The following is a 20,886-nucleotide window of genomic DNA, read 5'->3' as shown; positions in this document are numbered from 1 at the left end:
CAGTTGGTTTGCTGGGTAGAGTTGTGGGTAAGTAAAATTTTTGTCTCGTGAGCGTACGTGAATATGAGTGCGGTAGACTGCGTGAATATTTTTTTTTGGCTCGTTAGTGTGTGTGTGCGTTAGTGAAAAATCACTCACATGTACGTTGGAACTCTGAACAAAAGTCCTTGTTCCAAATTTTTGCCAAAGCAGGTAAAAATTGAGTCTTCCAGGGGCTCAAGAAGTCAAATCCGGTAATTGGTTTATTTGGGGGCTATATCAGTGTTTAAGCCGACTCGTATCATTCTTGACCGGATGTTGGAAGTCATAACCTTTTATGGAATTGCATGCCATATCGGACGAAATTTGAGGCCTCTAGGATCTCAAGAAGTCAATATTTGGGGATCGGTTGATGTGGGGGCTATATCGAAATCTGAACCGGCTCATTCGCAATCCCCAGAGACCTACATCGAAATTTAAATCTATATCTGAACTGATTTTAATGAAATTTTTCACAAGTATTGAAACGTCAAAGAAAACATCTTATGCAAATTTTGTAAAGATATATATTGGAGCCAGGGACGTCTGGTATTGAATTGATACCAAATGGTATTAAAAACATTTGCCAATGACGCGAACAAAATACTACCAGGCGGTATTGGCAAAGTACCATAATTTTTCTATCAGTATAGACAAATTTCAATAAATATTTTTTAAGACAACATTTTAAACCATTACCCATGACCCTACCTCTGCCCGATTTGATGAAATTTTATGTATTCATAATTAAGTGAATTTATATTGATGTAGATTTTTTTTTAAATATTTTGACTTTTATAAAAAATCTTTTTGATTTTGGAATAAACTTGCACCTGTTGTCAAAATTTATTGCGATATATTTATTTTTTTAATATAGATACCATCAAATGCAACAAGATATTAAAACGGATTCTAGAAATATCATTCCTAAGAATTGTGAGAAATTTTTCGTTTGATTTTTGGAATATAAAAAAGAGATCACGCGATAGGCTGTCTCCTTGTCTGAAACCTCGTTTGGTATTAAATGGTTCGGAGAGATTCTTTCCTATCCTTACTGAGGAAAGCGTATCAGAAAGTGTCATTCTGCAGTCTTATTAATTTTGCAGAGATACCAAAATCAGACATGGCTTGAAATACCTTGGAACGTAAAGGAGCATCGAAGGCGGCTTTGTAGTCAACAAAGAGATGGTAGGTGTTAATTTGTCCTCCTCGGGTGTTTTCCAGGATTTGGTGCAGTGTGAATATCTGGTCTAGGGTGGATTTACTTGGTCTAAAGCCGCATTGATAGGGCCCAATTATCTCATTGACTTTAGGTTTCAATCTTTCACACAGTACGCTCGAGAGTATCTTGTATGCGATGGGGAGGATACTTATTGCTCTGAAGTTGGCACATTCGGTATTGTCTCCTTTATTGTGTACGGGACATAGTATGCTGAGGTTCCAATCATCGGGTATGCGTTCTTCTAGCCAGATTGCGCAGATAAGCTTATGCATACGCCCTATCAGGGTGTTGCCTCCGGTCTTAAATAGTTCAGCGGGTAACCCGTCGGCTCCTGCTGCCTTGTTGTTCTTTAGTCGGGTCATTGCTACTTGGACCTCATTCTGACTACGAGGTAAGCATTCTATATCATCATCAGGGATGGGTTCTGCGGTATCCTCTTCGCCGCCAACATCGGACACTAGCAGTTGGGTAAAATGTTCTTTCCATATCCTCAGCATGTTGTCTGTGTCAGTTACCAGATTTCCTTCTTTGTCTCTGCAGGAGTATGTGCCTACACCAAAGTCATCCGTTTTTGTGTTTAATTCTTTGGTGGAATTTCCGGACTTCTTTCTGACTCGTATACATCTCAATTCGCTCACACTCACGTCTTTCTATTTCCTTTTTCTTTCTGCGGAATAGATGTTTCTTCTCTCTCCTTTTCTCCCGATACCTCTCCTTCATCTGGAGCGTTGCTACAGATTGCAGGGTTGCTCTATATGCCGCATTCTTGGCTTCAGTAGCATCTCGACACTCTTGGTTGTACCATGGGTTCAGTCGTCCACTTTACGCCAATCCAAATTTCATTACGATACCTCTTTCCTACCTCGAGCTAGAATTTTTCTAAGGCAGCTCTATTCTTGTTAGAGCTGGAATTTTCAATTTAAAAAATTTATATTTGTTATTGTTTTAAACGAAAAGTTATTAAAAGTTCCTTTAAGCCAAAATCATCGAATTTTCTTGCCATTAAATATTTAAAAAAAAATGGTTTCGAAATACAAACATTTAACAAAAAGTATTTTAACACGTAATTCAACATGAATTTTTTCCTTAGTCTCGTTTTATTATTTTAATTGAAATTTTTTCTGTAGAAAAATATTATTCAGAAAATGTATTTAAAATAAATATTTTGCTGGTTAGTCTGAAAGCCTTTTCCAAAGAATAATTTGTAATATTTATTTATAAATTAATTGAATTACATGAGTAATGAAATGAAACATTTTAAGGACTCGGAAACATAATTTTTAAACCCCCAAATGGTTAATTTACATTTTAAAATAATTATTTCAAATAAAACCACTTGTTTTTTTTGGAATTCCATAATTTGCAATACAGTATTTAAGGTAATATAACTGCCATATAAACCGATCTGGGATATTGACATCTTGAGCCTCTAGAGGGCGAAATTCTAATCCGATTTGGCAGAAATTTTATACAATGGCTTCTCCCATGACCTTCAACATGCGTGTTCAATATGGTATGGTGAATCGATCTATAGCTTGATACACTTTGACATATTCGGTAAATATGCCCGATTTGGGGGTGTTTTGGGGAGTGAGATGGTCCCCCAAACACATAATATATCAGCATCGTGCTCTATTCTCATATATCTATATATCATTTATTTGAACCCCATATTGCCATTTGCCTCGAAATTGGATATCAAATTCGTTTTCTAGTCTCAAATACCTTTCATTTAAACCCCTAACTGCAAAAGTTAGCAAATATGTCCGGTTTGGGGTATGGGCTCTAAAAACTATTAATATCCTGCTTCACTGTCTTGAAACCCAAATTATCTTGGTGAGCAAATACGTTCTATTTGGGGGTCATTATGGTGGTGGGACTTCGCCTAGATAGTTAGTCCCGAATGTTGATATCAAATTCTTGGTCTACGCCCCATTTACTCCCAAAGACCTTTCATTTGAGTCCTATATTGCTACTCTACTCTAAAAACCTCTAATTTAATGTTGGCTTCTCCAAGTTAACGCCATCTACTGGCCAGTAGATGATGCTAATTTAAATGTTTGTCGTACTCACTTGCAGTGGTTTAACGCCTATAATATTGATCATCATGTGGTAGTTGTCTCTAAATGACTACCTATTAAATTGTCATCAGTCTTTTTTAATTAAACGATTTTCTGTGGTAATGAACTAATTTGCTGGACCGTATATTTGGTGTGGTGGCGGCAAAAAGTAATTGCGGATTTTTTAAAAGAAAGTAAATGCATTTTTAATAAAACTTAGAATGAACTTTAATCAAATATACTTTTTTTACACTTTTTTTCTAAAGCAAGCTAAAAGTAACAGCTGATAACTGACAGAAGAAAGAATGCAATTACAGAGTCACAAGCTGTGAAAAAATTTGTCAACGCCGACTATATGAAAAATCCGCAATTACTTTTTTGGGCAACCCAATATATGAGGACAAATAAAACACCTCATGTCTAAATCAGATTCGATGTCTTTCAAAATCAATTGCGCTTGCCCTTGGACCGAAAAAATTACTTGTGCCAATTTTCATGAAAATCTGATAACAAAGGCGACCTGTCCTGGGATCAATTCGAAAAACGAGTAAGAATAGTCGAATCATTGTTCACCTTGACAATAAGGGCTCTCACACATCGGCTCCAACCAGTGTCTTTTTGACCGGCCAAAACGTCGAATGATGGGTTATCCGCCATACAGCCCAGCAAAAATGTATAAATCACGCTGGAGTTTACTTTGAAAAACCGTAAAGCCATTTTTGATGATAGAATTTGCATTTTCATGGTTAGAACATAAATTAATAAAGCGCCCTCGTAGGTTGTTTATATATGTATGTACTTTATCTATATTTGGTATATATTATGTGTCGTATAAAAAGAATATGACTTACTATTGGTCATATTGAACTGTATCAAAATATGATACAGGGAAACGATGTTGTATTAAAATGTGTGCGTGATTTTATGGATCCCCATATATGTTAGATTTTATCTAATCCTAAATAAGATCTCATCACAATTACCCTAGTGAACACTCGTTTAAGTGAACGCAAAGTTACCACAAGGAGGGAGACTGAAAATGTTAATGTTTCAGGAAATGCGAGATTTCTTACTATAATTGTTTATGTTTTTTTTAAACTCATAATAAATGTAAACTTAATAGAATAGAACTATATATCACTAGCTACAAAGGCTTTAAGCTAACTGAGTTTCCTTATTTGGGATACCATATGTTATTTTAATAAAAAGTATAGCAATGCATGATTTTTAACTTTCGTGGATTCATGTGGATTAACTCAACAACAGTGCATCGATGAACTTAATTAAATTTTTGGCGATGAATCTCCATCAAGGACTAGTATTTATCAAGGGTATGGTGAATTCAACCGAGGTCGTAGTTCACTCAAAAATGAATTTCGTGAAGGTGGTCCAAAGCAGTTGTTGTTCCAAAAACCATTGATGCCGTGAGCCAACTGATATTGCAAGATCGTAATGTGTTCTTTCATGAGATTGGGACAACCTTAAGCATTAGTGGGAACAGCATACATTCAATTTTGCATGAACATTTGACCGTCAAAAAAATCTGTTCGCGTTGGATCCCACACAATTTGTCGATCGCTCAAGAAAAAAGATCGTGTCGATTGGTCGAAAGAAATGCTCCAAAAATACGAAACAACTGCATTTTTGAGCCCGATTTGATGAGTCATCCGCCGTATAGTCCTGACTTGGCACCGAATGACTTCTTTTTATTCCCGTACGTAAAAAATAAAATGAGAAGTGAACGTTTTCTGAAACCTGAAGAGGCGGTTGATGTGTTCAGAATGAATGTTTTGGAGATACCTCAATCAAATGCAAATTGGCCCATGAATATTCCATTAAGGGACTTGGGCAAACTTCTCACAAATCAATGAGTGCTGTCCGATTCAATTTTAATTTTAATGATAAGGGACCTCCTTTTTATAGCCGAGTTCAAATGGCGTGCCGAAGAGCGACACCTCTTTGGGGGGATGTTTTTACATGGCCAACTACATCACAAATGTTGCCAAAATTTTTCCCCATTACAATAGGCTTCGTCTCTGCGACAAATTTCATGTGTATAGGTAAACAAATGACCTTGTTATTGCAATATAAGTCGAATAGGACGAACATATACAACTGTGTTCAAAATAATTCCAATTTTAATAGGCTTCATTTCATGGCAGAAGACATTGTGGAAAACTTTTGAGAAGATCGGTTGATAAATGCGCTGAAAGAGGCTATGGAATTAAAAATTGAGCGATGCATATGTATGGGAGCTTCGTTCCAAATTTTGTATTAAAACGGATTAACATATACATGGAAGCTATATCCAAATCTGAACCAAGTTTTTCCTATTACAATAGGCTTCATCTCTGCTCCAAATTCCATGCCATTCGGTTAACAAATGACCACGTTAATGCAATATTAGTGCAAATCGGACGAACATATACAGTTGCGTTCAAAATGGGGCTTCGTCTTTGGCTGTGCCAAATTTTGAAAACGATCAGATGAAAATTGGGTACAGATCGCAATTTGTACACAAATTAACATGGACAGAAAAACAGACAGACGGACATAGCTAAATCGAATAAAAAAAATGTGATACCAAGTAGATCGGTATACATATCATTGGGTCTAGTTCGCTGCCTTCTGGGTGTTACAAACTAATGCACTAAGTTATAATATCCTATTCCACAGTAGTAGTGTACGATATATTGTTCCCTTTGGTCGACATTCTATAATAATTATTAAAACAAACTAAGCAAACCACGTGCATGCATTCAGTTCTTAAACATTTTTTCAGCGATATATAAACATATCCAATTGCTTTGTCATCGAAAATATACTTAGGTATATAAAGGGTGTTTTTTAGCTATTAACTTTTTGGCAACACTGGTTTAAACAGCTCAAGCACTTTTCGTGTTTTGTTTTCTCTGTCAAACATCTTTAGTTTGGTCTATAATTTAACCTTGAATTGCCTTACAAACGAACTACGCTTATAAATTATTGAATTTTTATATCAAAATGCGCGCGCTGACAAGAAAGTTCGTCGCGCGCTTCTTCCATTTTATGAATGAAGGCCATTTTTGGCTCAACAACGTACGTAAATAAGAAGAATTGTCGATTTTGGAGTGAAGATCAGCCAGAAGCATTGCAAGAGCACCAATGCATCTAGGAAAAGGCATAGTATAGTGCGGTTCATGGGCTGGTGGCTTCATTGGACCGTACTTTTGATGATATCCAACTTTTTTTGTCCAAAATGTAAGAGCTTGATTTGCATGACATGTGGTTTCAACAAACGGTGCCACATTTCACACAGCATGCGTAACAATGGACCTATTGGCAGGCGAGTTCGGTGACCATTTTATTTCACGTTTGTGACCGCACTATCAATTGACCGCCTAGATTGTGCGATTTAACGCACGACTTTAGACTATTTTTTGTTGGGCTATATTTAAGTTCATGTACAGCGGTCAAAAAAAGTATTCATCATTCAATGTTTTTTTTTTAATAAGTCTACAAAAGACAATTGGAATAAAAACATATTAAACTAATGATGCAGTAGTGCTTGTGTGATATATATGTACACAATTTCATTGTTTTTAAAGAAAAAAATAGTATTTATTGGAACAAAAAGGGCCATTTTACAGCTGAACACAAAAAATTAAACAAAAAAAGTATTCATCATTGCAAAAAAACAAAAAAATAAATAACATAATTTAAAAAAATTAATACTTTGTTATTCGACCACCGCGTCTTATAACTTCTTTTAAACGGTTTGACATCGATTGGACTAATTTAGCGGTTATATTTTGGTCTATATTAGTCCATTCCTCCATTATCACCTGTTGCATTTGACTCTTGCTCGAAAAATTGCGCGTTCTCAATTTGCGTTCGAGATGTTCAATTGGGTTCAAGTCGGGACTTTGAGGAGGAGTTTTAATGACTTTGGGGCAGTTATACAGCATCCACATCTTGGTATTTAAAGCAGAATGTTTGGGGTCATTATCTTGATAATATTGAAAGTTATTACCAAGCCCAAGTTTTACAGCACTATCTTTTAAATTCCTCTTTAAAATGTCAATGTAATACTTATGATCCATTACTCCATTAATAATTTCAAGATTTCCCGCTCCTGAAGCCGCCATACACCCCCAAACCATTAAACCACCTCCACCATGTTTTACAGTAGCAACTGTGTTTCTTCAAGCTCTGTATTTGGTTTTCTGTACACTATGACCTTTCCATCGCACCCAAAAAGATTAAACTTGCTCTCGTCTGCAAAAATGACTGTTTTCCAAAATGATTCGGGCTGTTTTACATACATTTTTGCGAAGTTTAGCCTTTTCACTCGGTTTATTTTATTTATAAAGGGCTTCTTACGTGCAGTTCTTCCTCTGTAACTATGCCTTTTGAGTGTATTTCGAATTGTTTGTGTAGTAACTTCCTTCCCTTAATATACCATAGTGTTTTTACGAAGAATGGTCGCATTTGTCTTCGGAGTTTTCTGAACTTGCCGCACTAGTCAACGCACATCTCCAACTGAAAGTGCTTTTGGTCGACCAGATCTTGGTTTATTGTCAACAGTTTTCGTTTCTGTCCACTTTCTGATGATGGATTGTATAGTAGATCGTGGTCTATTTAATATTTCACTGATAGTTTTTTGAGTCAAACCATTCCTGTGGTGTTTTATTATCAAAACTTTTACCTCATCAGAAACCTCGTTTTGCTTACGACCCATTTTGACAAAAACTATATTTTCAATGAAATTAAATATTTGCTGTCAAGGGCAAAGCCTCCTTTACTAAATAAAACAGAAAAGGGGGATTCCCAAATAATATTTGAATTTGACTTTGATGATAGCACATCAATGATGAATACTTTTTTTGTTCTGTTTTTGGTGTTATTATATAAAATTGCATTTTTTGCGCTAATTAAATTTATTTTTTGAATTTATTTTAAAACATATTACGAAAAATAAACTATTGCATAAAACTGCATTATTTGTTTACTTTAAATTTTCTTCAATTACCCAAAATAAGTGAATTTATTATCAATTTTGCTAATGATGAATACTTTTTTTGACCGCTGTATATACAAACAATCCCGCTTAAATTGACGAATTAGAAGACAACATTGAAGCATTTATTAGTGAGATACCGGCCGAAATGGGTGTTGGAAAGTATTGGAGAGTTGGAAAGAGTATGCCAAAATTGGACTAAGCGGATGGACCATTTGAGGCGCAGTCAAGGACAACATTTGCATGAAATAATCTTGAAAGATTAAATTATATGGATTCAAAAAAAGATTTCATTATTTTTTGGAATTTTATGAGTTTTTTAGAAACTTTCCTATTGCTCTTAAAAATCTCCCTTTAAATGTGTACACACTTACTCATTCCAACAAACCTAACATCCACTCTTAACCCTAAAATATCCATCATACCGGAACATTCAACTTGGAGTATGGATCAAACCTTTCACGAACATATTTGAGTTTTTCATATATGTGACAAACAAAAATCTATTTAGAATCTACCCATGCCGTTCGAGTTGTGAGTATGGTAATAATGTTCCCAATTGGAATTGCGTATGGTCTTTCACATACCAACAAATATCCGTGTACACTTGTGGAATGAGTACACATTGGCATTCTGTGATACATATGTATTTAATGTACATGTACAAAATCTCCGATTAATCAATGAAGTGAATTATTTAAAAATGTTTTTTTGCCAGCTAAAAGATTTGATTGCTTATAAACATTTGCACTTCACTTTCCATTTGGATTCCTACATAATTTAACTAAAACATTTATTTATTTTAAGGTGAGTTATTATCCGTATCCGTAGACGCGGTTTTACCGTTCCAGCCATTTAGATATTTATCTGCTGCAAAAAAACAATGGTTGTTTATGATTTAAATGATATTAACCGGAGTCTTGATTTGCCGCATAGAATATCTTAAACGAAAACAACAACAACAACAAAATAATTAGTTGAAATACCTATGAAATAATAAAAATAATCTAAATAGAATTCACCTAAAATGGATATTTATCTGCTGCTTTGGGTATTTATTTCCTGCAAAAAGCCATGATTGCTTTAGCTTTGTCGGAGTTTTGAATTTTCACATTCAAAATTCTGGTTAAAATAACAAAAATACTAATTTATTTTAAATAGAGTTCACCTAAACTGGCGATTTTGGTTTTACTCGATGGCCCAGAAATCGTTAGAAAAGTTTAATATTTTTTGATAAAAGGTGTTATAAAAAATGGATTTATGCTCCAGTCCAATCTGCAAATTTAGTAAAAAAATCTAATGCTATTTGTTAGTAAAATAATAAAATTTTTTGTTTAATTTCTTGTTGTTTTGTTGGATCATTTCTTGTTGTGTGCTAAAATGAGGCATCTTTACAATTTCTCTTCTATTTCCGTTTGTCTAATTTGGTCGTAGCTGTCATACCGCACTCAGTCCGGCAGTTATAAATCTCCTGCATTGTTCGTCATCTTTACGTGTTTTTGGGTGTTTCTCAGGGATCAATTCTTACCCTCTTTTCTTTGTATAGTAATGATTTGGGAAATCAGTTGTCTTATTGTGAAGTTCATATCTACGCTGACGACGTACAATTTGTAGGCAGTCCAAAGATGAGGTTGCTGAGAATATACGTCTGCTCAGTCATGATCTGCGAAGGGTGAGCACGTGGATGAATGCCAATGGTCTGTGTCTTAATCCCGTTAAGTCTAAGTGTGTTCTTCTTAGAAACAGATGGTCTCGTTTTTCATGTGATGTAGGTATTTTCATTAAAGACGCTAGGTTGGAGATTGTTCCTTATGCTAAGTACTTGGGCTTGGTTATTAACAGCGCTCTTACGGGGACTAACCATATCGACTCTGTTGTTGGCCAGCGATATTTGAAATTACACGCTTTTTGGCCCACTCAGTCGATTACACTGCTGCGGGTTAGGTCTCTCTTGACAAAGACTTATCTTTTTTCCGGGATTCTCTACGGCTGGAAGTTGTTTGCTCGGTAAGTAGATGAAAGCTGAACCCTTTTTTTGATAGTGTTATATTTTATGTCTTTGGTTTGGGACGGCGCGACTCGATTTCTGTGTACTCTATATCCCTGTACGGCGTCTCCTTCCAGCACTTGAGTTCATTTACTGCTTGGACAAACTGATGTACACACAGGCACCCCAAAACCTATATGGATTCATTGATTTCGCCAGGTCTAATAGAGGGAAAAAAGATCATTCCCAAAATTCATCGGAGACTAGCTTTACAATGGCATATGTTCATATTCGCTGTACGTCTCTGGAACTCATTTTCAACGATCTGCAATTACTCAGTAACTTTGCAACGTTTAAAACCAAACTTTGGAAACATTTCTCTGAATGAAGTTGATGAATGTTAAGGCTCATTTATTTATTTATTCTTTTTTACCTCCTCCACCTCATCTTTTTTCGGATCAACTGAGCCTATTAAAAGCTTTTACTATTTTTATTTATTTTCATTTAGTTGTCAAAACCTGCGATGCATTTCATGGCCAAAACGTGTTAATCTTATGTCTAAAATATGTAAAATTTTTGCAGAAATTACCCTTACTTTAATTATAAGAATTTTATATTCTTGTTGGCCGGGTGTTAACAAAATTACAAATTACCTTAAAAAATCAAAGCAGACTGCACAACGACTTATTCATTTTTCTTTCCATATCAAATGAAATTATCACAATAGGGCTTATAGTTGCTTTATTTTCTTGGTTTTATCTATGGTATCTGACCACATTTTTTCCGTTGCGCTTTTGCGAAGTGCCCCTCATAAAATAACAAAGCAAACTATCCGATCGCAACTCTGCTACTGATAAATACGAAAGCAAGCCATAATTTTTTACTCAACACAAAAACCAAAACACACACAAGTATGTAAGGCCGCAAAAACTCCACTCAAGTATCCTCTAGGCCTGCGGTGTGCAAAAAACTGAATTACACACATATAGAGACACACAAATATGCCTGAGCATTTTTTATTTAAACAAGTAAGAGCGTGCTAAGTTCGACCGGCCGAATCTTATATACCCTCCATCATTGATCGCATTTGTCGAGTTCTATGCGCGGTATCTCTTTTTAGACAAACATAGAATATGGAATAAGAACTGTTATGCTATTGGAGCTATATCAAGTAATAGTCCGATTCGGACCATAAATGAATGCTGAACATTGCAGAAGTCATTGTGTAATATTTCAGTTCATTCGGATAAGAATTGTGCCTTGTAGGGGCTCAAGAAGCAAAATCGGGAGATAGGTTTATATCGGAGTTGTATCAAGCTATTGATCGATTCAGACTATATTAGACACGTATGTTGAAGGTCATGAGAGAAGCCGTTGTACAAAATTTCTGCCAAATCGGATGAGAATTGCGCCCTCTAGAGGCTCAAGAAGTCAAGATCCCAGATCGGTTTATATGGCAGATATATCAGGTTCTATATCGATTTACGTCATACTAAGCACAGTTATTGGAAGTCATAACAAAACACCTCATGCAAAATTTCAGCCAAATCGGATGAGAATTGTGCGCTCAACTGGCTCAAGAAGTCAAGATCCAAGATCGATTTATATGACAGCTATACCAGATTATGAACCGATTTGAAATATACGTAGCACAGTTGTTGATCGTAATACCAAAAACACTACGTGCAAAATTTCAGTTAAATCGGACGAGAATTGGGCCCTCTAGAGGCTCAAGAAGTCAAGACCCCAGATCGGTTTATATGGCAACTATATCAAAACATGGGCCGATTTAAACCATACTTAACGTAGTTGTTGGAAGTGATACCAAAACACCACGTGCAAATTTTAGTTAAATCGGACGAGAATTGCGCCCTCTAGAGGATCAAGAAGTCAAGATCCAAGATCGGTTTATATGACAGCTATACCAGATTATGAACCGATTTGTATCATACTTAGCTTAGTTGTTAAAAGTGCTACCAAAACACTACATTCAAAATTTCAATAAAATCGGACGAGAATTGCGCCCTTTAGAGGCTCAAGAAGTCAAGACGCAAGATCCGTTTATATGGCAGCTATATCGATTATATATATAGTCATTCTGTTTGTATTATTATATAGTCATTCTGTTTGTAACACCTCGAAATATGCGTCTGGGACCCCATAAAGTATATATTCTTGATCGCCATGTCATTTTAAGTCGATCTAGCCATGTAAACCGATCTTGGGTCTTGACTGAAATTTTGCACGTGGTGTTTTAGTATCACTTTCAATAACTGCGCTAAGTATGGTTTAAATCGGTCCATGTTTTGATATAGCTGCCATATAAACCGATCCTGGGTCTTGACTTCTTGAGCCTCTAGAGGGCGCATTTCTCATCCGATTTGGCAGAAATTTTGCATGAGGTATTTTGTTATGTCTTCCAATAACCGTGCTAAGTATGGCGCGAATCGGAACATAACCTGATAAAGCTGCCATATAAACCGATCTGGGATCTTGACTTCTTGAGCCTCTAGAGGGCGCAATTCTCATCCGATTTGGCAGATTTGTACAACGGCTTCTCTCATGACCTTCAACATACGTGTCTAATATGGTCTGAATCGATCAAAAGCTTGATACAGCTCCCATATAAACCTAACTCCCGATTTTGCTTCTTGAGCCCCTACAAGGAGCAACTCTTATCCGAATGAACTGAAATATTACACAATGACTTCTACAATGTTCAGCATTCATTTATCGCCCGAATCGGACTATAACTTGATAAAGCGGTTATATTCTTTTTCATGTTTTAGGCCCACCACCCCATAGGGGGCATATTCATTTAGTCATTACGTTTGCAACACATCGAAATATCAATTTCCGACCCTACAAAGTATATATATTTCGGATCGTAGTAAAATTCTTAGACAATTTAACGATTTCCGTGTGTCTGTCCGTCCGTCCATCTGTTGTAATCACTCTACAGCCTTCAAAAATTAAAATATAGAGCTGAAATTTGATGCACGCTGGTTAAGTTCTTGGCTAAATCGGACCATATTTGGATATAGCTGATATATAAACCGATCTGCCATTAAAGGGTCTCATGTCCATAAATGCTTTATTTTTAACCCGCCATCTGAGCTAAATACGGTAAAGATCGGAATGTATTTAGATATAGCTGTCATATAGACCGATATGCCTATTAAGGGTCTAAAGCTCATAAAAGTTTTATTTGTTACCCGATTTCGTTGAAATTTGAAATAGTGAGTTGTTTTAAGCCTCCCGAAATCCGACCCACATATAAGTTAGATCAGACTGTGTAGATATAGCTGTTATATAGACCGATCTTCCAATTTTGGGTCTTAATTCCGTAGAAAGTTGATTTATTGTCTGAAAATGGTATTTGTATATTCGAGTCCTGAATAAAATATGATCGAGACCAGCCCTTATTAAGATATAACTACGAATATAGTAGTGTAGTTATAATAAAATAGGATGATTATTATTTTTTTTGTTTAAGCCTCCCGAAATCCGACCCACATATAAGTCAGATCAGACTATATAGATATAGCTGTCATATAGACCGATCTTCCAATTTGGGGTCTTAATCCCGTAGAAAGTTGATTTATTGTCTGAAAATGGTATTTGTAAATTCGAGACCTGAAAAAAATATGATCGAGACCAGCCCTTATTAAGATATAACTACGAATATAGTATTGTAGTTATGACCTCCAACTACTGTGCTAAGTATGGTTTAAATCGGTTCATAACCTGATATAGCTGTCATATAAACCGATCTGGGATCTTGACTTCTTGAGCCTCTAGAAGGAGTAATTATTATCAAATTTGGCTGAAATTTTGAACAACGGCTTTCCCGTAACCTTCAACATACGTATCAAATATGGTCCGAATCCGTCTATAGCCTGATACAGCTCCCATATAAATCGATCTCCATACTTTACTTCTTGAGACTCTAGAGGGCGTAATTCCTATCTGATTTAGCTAAAAATTTGGCATGACGTGTTTTGTTATGACTTCCAACAACTGTACTAAGTATGGTTCAAATCGGTCCATAACCTGATAAAGCTGTAATATAAACGGATCTGGGATCTTGACTTCTTGAGCCTCTAGAGGGTACAATTATTATCCGATTTGGCTTCTCCCATGACCTTCAACGTACGTGTCAAATATGGTCTGAATTTGTCTATAGCCTGAAACAGCGCAACAGAGATACCGGGAGAAGAACTCGACAAATTTGATCCATGGTGGGGGGTATATAAGATTCGGCCCGGCCGAGCTTAGCACGTTTTTACTTGTTTTTGTATATATTCTCCTAAAATGTTGGTACGGTTTATTAAATTATGACATAGCAATTTTTAAAATATTATTAATTTGCAAGAATATTGAAAATACATATTTTCTTAAGTGAAAAAGGAAAATATGTATATTTTCCACATTCTTACCGCAATTTTTTATTTTCATACTTTTGATGTTCAAAATAACTATTTTAAATTGGATCTGATTGTATATAGGACAGATTTATGATCTCATTTTGCCATTTTTAAATAAAGGATTTTTTTCTCATCATCCTCTCTTGGTTTCATCCTAATGCTAGTTCTAAGTTAAAATCGAAAATCAATATTCCAAGGTGTTACAAACGGAATGACTAGATTAGTATACCCCCCATCCTTTAGGGGTAGGTAATTTGGATTTGGAAATAACGCGACATTTTGAGATAGAAACACACAAAAAATCCGAGGAAACAGCCCACTTTTTTCATATTGTTGACCAGTGTTATTTTTGAAACAAGTAAAACTTTGATAATTGATGGGTTTCTAAAATATTCTCGTTACAGATAAGAGATGAAATGGAGTTACTTAAGGTGCCACCGGTGGATCAGGCAATCCCACCGGAAGATATTATGGGCCGATCTTATTGTCGTTACCAAGGACCAAGAACGTGATTACATACGTTAATCTTTATCTTCAGTATCACCACCACTTACAAAAGGTACCAACCGTCATCTTTTCGACAACTGACCTAATAATCTCGAATACAAACCCACATGAACTCATTTTGTATATAAAATTTAATTTTAACATCAAACAAGGCACACCAAAACTTAATTAAGTCTTTGCTAAATTTATGAGGTAAAGCGATTTCAATATATACCACCGGGTCATGTAAAATCTTCTGTACGTCGCACAATAGATGTCTTGTATGACGTTGTATTTGAAAAAAAAACTATGCAGCATTCAAGCAGATTTGTATAAATATTCGGTTAGTGTAGAGCCACAATTCCAAAAATTAAATTTTTTTTTATAAAATTAACTTGTCTGGGCAATGAAAACCCAGTAATTGGTCAATGTTGGCATACAGGGGACTCCCTTTGCGTATTTAACTCGAATACTAAAGGATTGCTCTGTAGGAAACTTATTATTTTATACATGACGTTGATATTTCCGTTCCGAGGAGAAAAGGCTATTGTACGAACAAATATTTAATTTATTGGACGAACAAAATATGGGTCCATATTCTCAAGTGATTCATGTAACTCGGAAAGTTGATTAACACGTTTTAGTGTTAGGGCGAATGGCCAAAAACTAACCTATACGGAACCGTTGTATTGAACTAAATGCACATACATATACATAAACGGTCAATTAGTCCGGTCAGGCTCGCGCAATTTCACTCTTACAACATTCCAACTACATTGTCCACCTCTAAAGCCATTCAATAAGGGCCATTTTTCTGAGCATCTTTCCCAAACTCCCAATCGAATTTAAACTTCTTGCCCGAGTTTGTGGCCGACCTAAAATAACTAATTTAGCCCAAGGTGGTTCCTAACAACAATAAAACATGGGCCATATATATAGAAATGGAGTTTTGAATCGATATTTACTTACAAAAAAATTAGACCAATTACCAAATGAAATCAGCAATGAGCCAAAAAAATTAAAAAAAAAAACATGATCAGGATTAATGTTATTATATGTAAATAACAAATTATAACATATTTTTTAAATTGTCGTCTAGCAACTATATCATTTGCCGTAACTGAGGCCATATGGCATATTGTTATTTAATGAATGCTGTGGAGACCCATTGTGCCTAGAACTATTTAGATTTCACAAGAATCGTAAAGAATATTCCGATTTTAATAGCTGGCTATATAAAGGCCTTAGTGAAGTTTTTGGCTCCAAGTTTGGATTTGGGTATTATCAATTGGAACATTTTATGTACAGTGGTGGAATAAATGATAGGGACAACAGCTACTAAGAATAATGTTCAACAAAAATAGTAATAAAACATTATTACTTCCCTAAAAGGTTGAACTTGATAATTCGTAGACTTTTTAAGTTTTAAACGATGAAATTAAATTTGATCTTAAATTTCATTCATTTCACGGATACTCGTTTTGGTGATATCTTCGGTAAATGTACTTGGAAAAAGTAATATGGCGATTTAATTTATAACTCATAATCTAAGAAGAGAGGAAAACAAATGGTTGTAACTCATTAACCTGTTTTATTGCTATATTCGTTAAATAAATTTAATTAAATTGGTTTGCGGAGTTCAAACAACTTAAAAAAATCATAAGGGAAATGTGAAATATTTTGGTCCAAAGATTGCGATAGGCTTTGCAAACGTGGTACAGATAGCTCTTGGGACAGCAGCATATCAACAATGAGACACCACCATATCTTATGGACTTTTTGTTGTGGTTAGGATTATATAATAATACATATATAATATATATCAGTTTTCCCGTCTGAACAATCAAACAAATAATAGTGACCAAAGTAAATTTTTTCAATTTAAATGGTATTGGTGCTTCTTGGCAAAAATCAGACTATTTTTTGTTCTATTTATTGGGTTGCCCAAAAAGTAATTGTCGGTAATATAGTCGGCGTTGACAAATTTTTTCAACGGCTTGTGACTCTGTAATTGCATTCTTTCTTCTGTCAGTTATCAGCTGTTACTTTTAGCTTGCTTTAGAAAAAAAGTGCGCGAAATTTTGTTTACATTTGTTTGTTTGGCGTCAATTTTAATATGGGTACCACATGTATTGAAAGAAATTCATTTAACAAACCGAATCAACGCTTGTGATATGCACCTTAACCGCAATGAATTCGATCCGTTTTTAAAAAGAATCATAACTGGAGATGAAAAATGGATTGTTTACAACAAAGTTAGTCGAAAACGATCATGGTCCAAGCATGGTGAACCAGCTCAAACCACTTCAAAGGCTGATATCCACCAAAAGAAGGTTATGCTGTCTGTTTGGTGGGATTGGAAGGGTGTGGTATATTTTGAGCTGCTTCCAAAGAACCAAACGACTAATTCGGATGTTTACTGTCAACAATTGGACAAATTGAATACAGCCATCAAGGAGAAGCGACCAGAATTGGTCAATCGTAAAGGTACCATATTCCACCAGGACAACGCTAGACCGCACACATCTTTGGTCACTCTCCAAAAACTGAGTGAGCTTGGCTGAGAACTTTTGATGCATCCACCATATAGCCTTGCAACCTTGCACCATCAGATTACCATTTATTTCGATCTTTGCAGAACTCCTTAAATGGTAAAACTTTCGGCAATGATGAGGCTATAAAATCGCACTTGGTTCAGTTTTTTTGCAGATAAAGGCCAGAAGTTCTATGAGCGTGGAATACTAAATTTGCCAGGAATATGGCAAAAGGTTATCGAACAAAATGGCAATTCTATATTTGATTAAAGTTCATTCTAAGTTTTATAAAAAAATGCATTTAATTTCTTTTAAAAAATCCGCAATTACTTTTTGGGCAACCCAATATAAAGGTTGCTCCGTAACGGAAGACTGTTCTAACTACACGACTGTTTTATACTGTTGTACCTGTAATTGGCACACCTAAACTCCGTTGTAGTCCTTTGGAAGACATAAACTGAATTTTTCAAGATCAGTGCACTGAATTTTGTCCGAAGCAGTGTGAAGTTTCCCGTTTCCTTCCTCTCTTTTGAAGGAGATCGGCAACAACAGATAACAGAATACCAAAATAAAAAAAAAATGTCACTCACAAAAACATTACATTCAACTTCATTTGATATGGGATTACACATGGTAATCGATGTGCTACTATTATCAAATGATATTGCCCTCTTTATTCTTTGTGATATCTTAAAAAATGTCAGACCTATAAATAATTGTATTATTTACTCTCAGTGTATTACATTTGCCAATTTGCCACTGGGAGCTAAACATTCTTTCTCACAAAAACATTACATTCAACTTCATTTGATATGGCATTACACATGGTAATCGATGTGCTACTATTATCAAATGATATTGCCCTCTTTATTCTTTGTGATATCTTAAAAAATGTCAGACCTATAAATAATTGTATTATTTACTCTCAGTGTATTACATTTGCCAATTTGCCACTGGGAGCTAAACATTCTTTTAAATTTTGAGTAAAGCTGAGCATTCTGTTCAGATTTTCAGACGGAATGCTGACAAAGTCCATATAGAAAACGTTGGCGAAACACTGGGGGAAAATAGTCGAAAAATTAGTACTCTATTTATAGTGAGGAAAATGGCAAAAAGAAGTTTTAGTGGCAATGCTTGAAACTATTGTCGACATCATTTTTGTTTGCTTTCAATTTTTTCAATGGTACGTTTTCCTTTTTGTTATTTTATTTATTTGCGAAAAAATATAAAACCATAAGTGCAGGTAAAAAAGTATTTTGATATGAAAATAAAAACATTTGATTACTGTCAAATTTCGCTACCGAAACAATTAAACATTTCAGCGACTATTCCGACAGCAACATACAATGCCAATCCTTACGAATAGAAGAGAGTTTAAAAATAACGTTTTAATAAGTGTCCCTATTATTTTTTCCAAGTGAACTCGCCTAAGCTATCACTATAACGAGTATCCGTGAAATTTCGTGAGAATCTGTTAACAAATTACGATGTTATTGTTAGTCAAAATCGGACGTACATTTGTATAAAAGAAAGCTATATCCAAAACTGAACCGATTTTATACAATTTCGTCTCTAGGCCAAAAAGATGCCTGTACCAAATTTTAGGATGATCGAATGAGCATTGCGACCTGTATTTTGTACACAAATGAGCTTGAACTGTGTTTTAATTTAGTACTATGTGGTGCAGTGCAGTTAAATTTGTATGAAAATTACACCTATCCACGACAACGACGTTCTGATCTAAATGTGGCCACGTGCAGAAATACGCCTATTGTGAATGACATAATAAAATCATAGCCAATTATTGAAAAAAATTGTGTGCACAAAACTTAATACATTTTGTTCGCCTTCTATGCCCACACAAATTTTCCAAATCTTATTTATAAATTTCACAAATATTTTCACTTTCTTCTCGTATTGTTTTGACAGGTTGGCTAATGGCGTTACCAACTCATAACAAACAAACAGACTTGCACTGGAAACATTTTTGCGTCTTAATTTTGCCCTTCACGGCTTGTCTATACGGTACTAAAATAATACACAACAATGAACAGATCGTTTACAATAAGTAAATGGGTCTATTTCTCTTCCTTCCGGTTGATACAAACAAACGCATTAGGTTTCAATACCCTGTAACACTGTAGTGGTGTTGATATATTTATGTGAATCGATCTTGTGTCTACGTTATGAACAAGTGTCAAAAGACCCGCTTTTTTCCTCGATTCAGAATACTCCAATTCAAATCAGATACCCAATTAATGATTCGGTAATTACTAGGCGATATTTTTTTTTGGCTCATAGCTGTTAGTAAATCACTTGACTTAAAGCACTTACATTTTTCCCGCCAAATGACGTTAAGGACAAAAAATCCAACTCAAACTCTCCAATTTGTAAATATTTCGTAAAGTGCACGTTCTAATTTAATTTCTATTAAGTATAATATATAATACTAGATTATTTCGAACAAAGTGTGATGAAATAAAGTTACAATTAATCAAATTCAAACTAGCCCCTAGTTACTAAGAGCCCGAAACAAGGAAGGAATAGAACAAACGCGACCGTATGCCGTAAAAGAAAAAACAAAAATACCCCAAAAAACTACAAGTTATCTTAAAATTAATGAATTCTTGGACAATTCCAAGCAGTGCGGCGTGGGAAAGCCGTCGTTGAGAATCGGCCCTGTTATATACTACTCGCATACATACATACCTACTCATGTTACATACATATATTCTGGTTGCATATACATATTTATTTACACACGTAACTACCTAGTACATAACAAGTATATACTATATACGAAATTATTGATATACACCACAATACAGCAAGTTATTAAGTAAGCCCCCCCCCCCACTATAATACCAATTAGCTAATAAGGACTTAAGTAATTACTAGAATATTTATAAAATAAAGCGAAATACTTTAAATTGAAATCCGTTGTATAAGTTTGTTTTTTTTCGTGCGCCGAAAGCTCTTCGAGGACTCGAAATAAGTAAGTAAATAAACAAATGGAGAGAATGGTGAGACATTTTTCCTATCCAAGGTTTAAACATATGTATGTCTAAGAAAATTTTGTTCTAATTTCAAATATATTTGAGCCAATGATAATAAACTTATCCTTATTTACTTACTAATCCTTTTTTCAGATTA

The 20,886-nt window shown here is 35.1% G+C and overlaps 1 protein-coding gene across 2 annotated transcripts in view; it reads left to right on the top strand.

Moving 5' to 3' along the window:
• LOC106087924 (dipeptidase 1) overlaps positions 1-20,669 on the top strand; it is a 47,812-nt gene extending 27,143 nt beyond the window's left edge. The window contains exons 11-12 of one of the 2 annotated variants that reach the window (XM_013253146.2): positions 15,118-15,272; positions 19,663-20,669. In XM_013253146.2, the coding sequence (XP_013108600.1) occupies positions 15,118-15,225 (108 nt within the window). In that variant the 3' untranslated portion in view covers positions 15,226-15,272; positions 19,663-20,669. Of the gene's footprint in view, positions 1-15,117 lie in introns of both variants that reach the window. The other variant, XM_059363042.1, reaches the window with a different exon arrangement.
• The last annotated feature ends 217 nt before the right edge of the window (positions 20,670-20,886 follow it).

This window comes from Stomoxys calcitrans, chromosome 2 (genome assembly GCF_963082655.1).
Source record: "Stomoxys calcitrans chromosome 2, idStoCalc2.1, whole genome shotgun sequence".
NCBI lineage: Eukaryota > Metazoa > Arthropoda > Insecta > Diptera > Muscidae > Stomoxys > Stomoxys calcitrans.
This window is presented reverse-complemented; position numbering and strand designations above follow the sequence as displayed.